The sequence below is a fragment of the Dromiciops gliroides genome, chromosome 4 (assembly GCF_019393635.1).
Source record: "Dromiciops gliroides isolate mDroGli1 chromosome 4, mDroGli1.pri, whole genome shotgun sequence".
NCBI lineage: Eukaryota > Metazoa > Chordata > Mammalia > Microbiotheria > Microbiotheriidae > Dromiciops > Dromiciops gliroides.
The window spans coordinates 91,709,424-91,718,317 of record NC_057864.1 but is presented as its reverse complement, the minus strand read 5'-3'; the positions used below and the strand labels follow the sequence as shown (position 1 = coordinate 91,718,317).

General features: G+C 35.9%; 1 protein-coding gene across 1 annotated transcript; it reads right to left on the bottom strand.

Annotated features, from left to right (window-relative positions):
- Positions 1-4,281: 4,281 nt before the first annotated feature.
- Positions 4,282-5,356, bottom strand: LOC122754642 (probable gluconokinase). Its single transcript, XM_044003140.1, has 2 exons — positions 5,276-5,356; positions 4,282-4,830 (listed from the first exon to the last, which is right to left on the bottom strand). The coding sequence occupies exons 1-2, from the start codon at positions 5,354-5,356 to the stop codon at positions 4,282-4,284; spliced, it is 630 nt and encodes a 209-aa protein (XP_043859075.1).
- Positions 5,357-8,894: the final 3,538 nt, after the last annotated feature.

Below are 8,894 nucleotides of genomic sequence, written 5' to 3'. Positions count from 1 at the left end.
TATTTAAGGATTTTATTTCTTCTTCAGTTAACCTGGGCAGTTTGTATTTTTGTAAATATTCATCCATTTCATTTAGATTGTCAAATTTATTGGCATACAGTTGGGCAAAATAATTCCTAATTATTGATTTAATTTCCACTTCATTGGTGGTAACATCCCCTTTTTCGTTTTTGATACTGGTAATTTGGTTTTCTTCTTTCTTTTTTTTAATCAAATTAACCAATATTTTATCTATTTTATTGTTTTTTTTTCATAAAACCAGCTCTTAGTTTTATTGATTAATTCTATAGTGGTTTTTTTTTTTGCTTTTAATCTTATTAATTTCTCCTTTAATTTTCAGGATCTCTAGTTTAGTATCTAATTGGGGATTTTTAATTTGTTCTTTTTCTAGGTTTTTAAGTTGCATTCCCAATTCATTAATCTCCTCTTTCCCTTTTTTATTCATGTGAGCATTTAGAGCTATAAATTTTCCCCTAAGCACTGCTTTGGCTGCATCCCATAGAGTTTGATTATCTCATTATTGTCATTGTCTTGGATATAGTTATTGATTTTTTCTATTATTTTTTGTTTGACCCATTCATTCTTTAGAATGAAATTATTTAGTTACCAATTGATTTTCCTTCTAGTTTTCTGGGGCTCTTTCTTACATATAATTTTTATTGCATCATTATCTGAGAAGGATGCATTTACTATTTCTGCCTTTCTACATTTGACTTTGATGTTTTTGTGCCCTAATACATGGTCAATTTTTGAAAATGTGCCATGCATTGCTGAGAAAAAGGTATATTCCTTTCTATCCCCATTCACTTTTCTCCAGACATCTATCATGCCTAACTGTTGTAGTAATCTATTCACCTCTTTCACTTCTTTCTTATGTATTTTTCAGCTAGATTTATCTAATTATGAGAGGAGGAGATTCAGATCCCCCACTAGTATAGTATTACTGTCTAATTCCTCTTGTAACTCATTTAGCTTCTCCTCTAAGAATTGGGATGCTATACCACTTGGTACATACATATTTGATATTGATATTACTTCATTGTCTATAGTCCCTTTTAGCAAGATGTAATTTCCTTCTTTATCTCTTTTAATGAGATCTCTTTTTGCCTGTGATTTGTCTGAGATAAGGATTGCTACCCCTGCTTTTTTTAACTTTACCTGAAGCATAATATATTCTGCTCCAGCCTTTTACCTTTACTCTGTGTGTATCCCTCTGCTTCAAATGTGTTTCTTGTAATCAGCATATTGTAGGATTCTGGTTTTTAATCCACTCTGCAATTTGCTTCCATTTTATAGCAGAGTTTATCTCATTCACATTCACAGTTATTATTACTAACTGTCTATTCCCCTCCATTCTATTTACCCCCTTTGTACTTTTTCTCCCTTCTTTCACCCTATTCCTCCTCACTGACATTTTGCTTCTTACCCCTGCCTCCCCCAAACTCCTCTCCCTTTTTATCACCCCCTTCCCTTTTCTTTTCCCTTTTCTCCCTTGCTTTTATTCTACCTTTTATCAGCCTCCCCTTTCCCTTCCCCTTTTACTTCCCTAAAGAATGAGTTAAGTTTCTTTATCCCAATGAATGTATATGTTATTCTCTCTTTGAATTAAATCTGATGAAGGTAGGGTTGAAACAATGTTCAACCCTGCTTTCTTTCCCTCTATTGTAATAGGTTTTTTTCACCTCTTCATATGATATAATTCATCCCATTTCACCTCCTCTTTCCTCTCCTCCCCATAGACTCCCTTTTTAACCCCTTAATTTTCTTTGCATCATCACATCAAAGACAATTTATATTTATACCCTCTATGTAAAGTCCTTTTCTCTGCCCAAATACATTTACAATTCTTAAGAGTTATGAGTATTATCTTCCCGTGTAGTGATGTAAACAGTTTAACATAATTGAGTAACTTTTTTTTCCCTCTGTTTACCTTTTTAAACTTCTCTTGAGTCTTGTATGTTAAGATCAAATTTACTTTTCAGTTCTGGTCTTTTCATCAGGAAACATTGAAAGTCCCCAATGTCATTGAAAGTCTTTCTTTTCCCCTGAAACAGAATGATCAATTTTGCTGGGTAATAGATTCTTGTCTGCACTCCAAGCTCCTTTGCCCTCCGGAATATCATATCCTGAGCCTTGTGGTCCTTTAATGTTGAAGCTGCCAGGTCCTGAGCAATCCTGACTGTGGCTCCATGATATTTAAATTGCTTCTTTCTGGCTGCTTGGAGTATTTTCTCCTTCACTTGATAATTCTGGAATTTGGCTACAATATTCCTTGGAGTTTTCCTTTTGGGGTCTCTTTCAGGAGGTGATTGGTGGATTCTTTCAATGATGATTTTATCCTCTGATTCTATGATATCAGGGCAGTTCTCCTTAATAATTTCCTGGAATATGGTGTCTAGATTCTTTTTCTGGTCATGGCTTTCAAGCAGTATAATGATTCTCAAATTGTCTTGCCTGAATCTGTTTTCCATATCAGTTGTCTTTCCAATGAGGTATATCACATTTTATTCTATTTTTTCATTCTTTTGATTCTGCTTGACTGATTCCTGGTGTCTAATGGATTTCTTATCATCAAACTGTCCAATTTTAATTTTTAAGGAATTGTTTACTTCAGTGAGATTATGCCCCCTTTTTTTCCATTTGACCAGATGAATTTTTTAAGGAATTGTTTTCTGCAATCTTTGTGCTTCTTTTTCCAAGCTACTGATTCCTTTTTCATAGTTTTCTTGTTTTGCTTTCATTTCTCTCCCCATTTTTTCTTCTACCTCTCTCAATTGATTTTTTTTAATTTATCCATTCATTAATTTATTTATCCATTCCATTTCCAGCAGTGTTTTCTAATATGATTAATCAAATTTTCTTTAATCACTAGCTGTCATCATAAATGGAATCAAAATCCCAATTAAAACTTTGATTTTAACTATCCTCAGATCCCACATACATATTACCAGTGTATCTCTGAAAGCACTGGAGATCCCTTAAACTATGCCAAGACAGTAAATTGTTCACAGATTATTAAAGGAAAAAATTATTCAACTCTAAATTCCCTTTGACCCAGCCATCTGTCTCTATTAGACTTATAGTCTAAGGACATCAGGGACAATAAGAAAGATCCCATATACAGCAAAATATTCACAGCAACAATCTTTGTGGTAGTAAGAAAACTTTAAATGAAGTTGTTACCCATCAGTTGGAAAATAGACATTGTTTTAAAAGCAATTTAAAACAAACTATTTTGTTTTTGTTTTTGTTTTTGCAGGGCAGTGAGGGTTAAGTGACTTGCCCAGGGTCACACAGCTAGTAAGTATTAAGTGTCTGAGGCCGAATTTGAACTCAGGTCCTCCTGAATCCAGGGCCAGCGCTCTACCCACTGTGCCATCTAGCTGCCCAAAACAAACTTTTTTTTTTTTTTTTTACTGAGGCAATTGGGGTTAAGTGACTTGCCTAGGGTCATGCAGGTAGTAAGTGTCAAATGTCTGAGGCTGGATTTGAACTTAGTTCCTCCTGACTCCAGGGCCAGTGCTCTATCCACTGCGCCACCTAGCTGACCCAAAACAAACTATTTTAAAAGGAATTTGAAAGCCTATTATCACAGCATAAGAAATGATAAATAGGAGGAATTTGGAGAAACATGGAAAGACTTGTGTGCACTCATACAGAGTAAAGATCATAGAACAAAATACACAATGACCACAATAATAACCAAATTTTAAAATAAAACACTAGACTGCTGCCAAACTCAATAAGACCCATTTTGTTCCTAGAGAAGAAAGAAGGTAAAATGCCTCCCTCTTTTTGGTAGAACGGTGGAGGGTTACATACAGATAGACAATGTTGCACATATGACGAGCTGCAGTCACTTTGTTGGCTGGGTTTCACCCACTTTTTCTTTGTTCTAAGGGAGGATTCCATTAGTAGGTATCAGGGGAAAGAAGGGAAAATACTTTGGGAAACAATTCTGATATTTTTTGAAAGGAATACTAAGCAATTTGCAGTACACTGTAGAATTGGCATTCAGATGAGAGAATCAAGATATTTTGTAAGTAGGAATGTGTTATTGGGAGATGTGGCATAATGATTCTTTAAATTGAATTCAGGTCTGATGATTGCTCCCAAAGGGTTCTCAGTTAATTTTTTTTTGGGGGGGGGCAGGGCAATGTGGGTTAAGTGACTTGCCCAGGGTCACACAGCTAGTGTCAAGTGTCTGAGGCCAGATTTGAACTCAGGTCCTCCTGAATCCAGGGCCGCTGCGCTATCCACTGTGTCACCCAGATGCCCCCCTCATTTAATTTTTATATTGTCCACAATAAAAAGAATCATTTCCTCGACACTTCTGTCTATGCTAAGTGACAAAAAGTTTTCTGGTGCTGATGGAGGTTCCAAAGTGTCAAACTGGGACTGGAGCAGCTCTGGCGGCATAAAATGTCCTTTTCTTTTGGCTAAACGCCCAGAGATCACTTCAAAAGATCCATTCAAATAGACCACAAGGAGCTTCAGCTCTGGGAAGCCTTCTTTCTCTCCTGGCCCATCAGACTTGGGAGTTGCAGCACTTTCTCCTCTCATTAAGATGTTTCTGTACATTTTCTTCAAAGCAGAACAGGCAAGGACCACGCTTTGGCCTGAGGACACATTTCTCAATAAAATGTCATGTAAGTTGCAAAGCCATGGAATCCTATCCTGGTCATTCAGTGGTATTCCTTTCCCCATCTTTTTTTGATTTTCTTCAGGATGGTAGTCATTGGCATCATAGAATTTCCACCCCAGCTCAGTTGCCAGGAGTGATCCCACTGTTGATTTTCCAGAGTCGCTCACTCCCATCACCAGCACCACCTGGGGATGTTCCTCAATTGATTTTTAAAATCCTTTTTGAGCTCTTCCAGGAAGGCTTTTTGTTCTTGAGACCAATTCACCTTCCCTCATGAGGCTTCACATGTAGGCAATTTGAGAGTATTGTCCTCATCTGAGTTTGTGTTTGTTTCTTCCCTATTGATACAGAAGCTCTCAATGGAGAGGGCTCTTTTTTGCTTCTTACTCATTATTGCAGCTTATTTATTTATTTTTTTGAGTTGAGGTCTGCTCTGGGGGCACCAGGGTCCCTGTTTTGGGCTGTTTGTGCAGGAGTATAGGTGCTGTTTCACCAGCTTTTTACACTGAGGACTTTAAGTGTGTGCAGTTCCACCCCCACACACACACACACACTTCCTATCTGAGAGTGCTAGGATCAGTGGGCCTTGTTGTACCTATCCTGTTCATGGCCCTCCAGCTGGCAACTTGCCCTCTCTGCTGGTGCACGTAGATTTTTCCACTGTCCTGCTGGGCCACCAGATTTTTGAACCAGGATCCAGGGGACAGACATTCTGGAGAGAAAGGCTTTTAGCTAGGTGTTATTTTAATTTCTATTGTCTCTATTCACAGTCCAAGGACCAACCTGACTGGCTCTGGGCTGGCCTTAAAAAAGGCTATAGCCTCTAATTTCTAAGTAATAAAATATTAGAAACCCCAGCTAAATTCCCTAAAACTTTGGACAGAGATAGGCAACCCCATCTAATTTCAAATGACACAGTTACATGGGATAGATGGCTTATTAAGGATCTGGGGAAGAATATTATGGGAAATGAAGGCAATGATTTCAATATTTTGCACATAGTTGAATCTCATCAATGATAATAATGCCTGACATACTTAATTTCTTTCTTTCTTTCTTTCTTTCTTTCTTTCTTTCTTTCTTTCTTTCTTTCTTTCTTTCTTTCTTTCCTTCTTTCTTTCTTTTGGTGAGGCAATTGGGGTTAAGTAACTTGCCAGGGTCACACAGCTAGTAAGTGTCAACTGTCTGAGACCGGATTTGAACTTAGGTCCTCCTGACTCCAGGGGCAGTGCTTTATCCACTGCACCACCTAGCTGCCCCCATCCTTAATTTCAACATCTAAAAGCAGCAATATTAACAACCAAAACAAAATCATCTCTTAAAAGAAAGCTGAAACCCACACAAACGTGTTTGTTTACATTTTTACAGGTCAAAGAAAGTTATCACTCAAATTTGGAAGGCATCACTACATAGAATAAAGTACAAGAGTTAGAAAACTTGGGTTCAAAAAATCCTGGTTTTCACACCATTAATATCAGACAAATGACTCAGGATGAGTTATTCAACTTCCTTAAGTTTGACCTTCTTTATCTATAGAGTGGTAATGATAAAACTTGTGTTACCTGCTTCACCCTATGCTTGTGAGAGAAGCAATGTAAAAACCTTAAAGTGATGCAGAAGTAGGAAATTATGTTATGTTGGAGTACATAATATCTGTGCTGTTCCAATTTATGTGCTAATCCTTTATAAATGTAACTTGTCTTTATGAACTTGAACAAATTGTTTCAAGAAAAGAAAATGAACAAATTTGCATACAAGTATCTAACTTTGCCAGGTCCCATACTTTTTTTTTCTATTCTGCCCTTTTGGCAAAAATTACCTTCCTTATCAAATTATTGAATGGGGGGATACCCAAATAGTAGGATGGATATTAAAACAAGTAAATTTTTAAAATAAATATTTTAATGAAAAAATATTCCATAGGCATCTGAATATAGGATCAATGGGATGAGTGATAATTTATGTGTAATATATCATATGGATGAGTTGATACTCTGATAGAGAAGAGTTGGGCAGAACCCAACAGGTTTCTGGAAGGCTCTGGGTTTAGAAAGGATAAAGACAAACAGAAAAAGAAGTAGGAATTAGATTAGTTCTGATTTAGATTGCTGTGAGATTCAACCCAGGGAAACTGTTTAGTCATCCAATATTTAGTTGATAAACATTTATTGAGCATTTGCTATGGACTAGATACTGTGCTAAGTGTTGGGGGATGGAGTTATATGATTAGAATATAGTGAAAATTAATCAAGTAATTTCCATGGGAATCTAAATGACACCATCCGAAATCAATGCACAGATGGCTATGAGGGAAGATAGTTTTGCTTTTATATACTTATGGGATTTTGAGTTTGAAGGCACTTTAGACATTCAGTCCTACCTTGAATGTCATCTTCATCTGAATATTCCATAGTCATCTCAAACCTAACATTTCCAAAATGGAGCACATTATTTTCTCCCTGAAAATGACTCCCTTCCTATATTCCTTATTTCTACTAGAGAACTACCTTTCTTCCAGCTGCCCACATTCATAACCTCAGAGTCATCCTTGACTCTCCACTCTCCCTTATGCCCTCTATGTCTCTTATTCATGCTGGTAAATGTTTAGCAACCAGATTTCTTTAAAATAAAATTCATGCCCAACATAGTTTTAAGTTCAATTGGTATTATTAACAAATTATCAATTTCTTTCTTAAGTCTAGTGTAACAATGCCTACCCTTGCCTCCAATACCTGAAAGCCAAGTGATCTACATTTCACTCATTCTTCAGGATTATCTGGTACCCTTAACTGGGTTTGGAGGTATCTAGGTTCTCTGACTTTGTCCCCATCCCATAGCAATGATGTTCTCCAAATTGTAGGGTGGTACCCCACAATCCAGTTCCATTAATCATTAACATTTGGTTTGCTTTTACAAAGGGATATTTATTTCAAAAATATAATAGGAAATATATAAACATACTTGCCAAATATAAGAGGAATCACTTTCCCATATATATATATATATACACACCACTTCATACTCTTTGGAGGGGAAGGGAATTACATTCTAGTTTATTTCCCAAATTTGTCATAATCCCAAACCCCAAGTCCAAAGTAACAGATGGGCTTGAGTGCCAAGCATCCTGGCTTCTCAGTGCTTCCCTTATGAAATTGTTGGCTGATTTCTGAATTATAAATGCTCACACTGGAAATTTAACAATCAACTCTTAAGTTGGTTGGAACTAGCTCTAGTACACCCTTGCAAGTCATGTCCCATATCCAATGTATTACATTACCAATGTTTAATTTATACCCATTCTTTTTCTCCATTCCCATGTCCACCACTTTAGTTGTTTAGCTTGACAATTTGTTTCAATTCTCCTGTTTCTCTCTTCTAATGTTCACTAATTGAGACAAATTGTTACTCCTAAAGTATCTGAAGCCTAAATTTATGATTGATTCAATTAAATAAATATGTATTTGTCATATACTAGTACTGAGCTAGGAATTAATCTCATAATGATCCTGTTACACTTCTACCTTTATCTCCCATGCAAAACCCCTAACTTTCCATAGCATCCCCTTATAGCAAAAAACATTAACATCATTAATCCTTTCATCTGCAATTCCTCGCTCAGACTTGAAGCTCAAGATATTGACCGGAAGCTGAGATTTTTTCACTCCCTATTCCCCACAAATACCCTATTTCTCCGGGCTTCTTAGGGTACTGAGAAGAAATATAATTTCTTATCTCAAAAAATTTATACTCTTACAAGAGTGAAAGGATACATGCATATACATAAACAGAAAACTGGAAAATTTAAAAGGTATCAAGTATTGTTTAGTCCCATTTCTCTTTTGGAACTAGAGAAAATGAGGTACACAGAAGGGAAATTATATAAAGGCAAACAGCCATTGTAAATATGAACACAAACGACACTAAACTAAAGATTCTTAAATACTAAAATTTGAGAGGTGGAAAAAACTTAGGGATTTTTATTTTACAAATGAGGAAATTATATGGATATTATTCCCCAAGAATTAATTTGGAAAAATTTAATTACCATTACTTTAGAAGTCTTCAAGTTCAAACCCTTCATTTTACACATTATAAAATGAGACCATAAATGAATAAAATAATTGCTTAATTCTGAACAAATCATATAATTTTATTTAGCTACTAAATAACCACATAAAGCTTGTAAATACAATTTATTAAAATGACACTATTTATAGCAAGTTGTGCCTGCTTTTTGAGGCCTTTATTA

Excerpts from the sequence above, each read along its gene's own strand:
- LOC122754642 (XM_044003140.1), bottom strand. The coding sequence starts at position 5,356 with ATGTCTGTCCCCTGGATCCTGGTTCAAAAATCTGGTGGCCCAGCAGGA. Across the intron at positions 4,831-5,275 it reads TACGTGCACCAGCAGAGAGG|GTGGTGCTGGTGATGGGAGT; the intron begins GCAAGTTGCCAG and ends GAACATCCCCAG.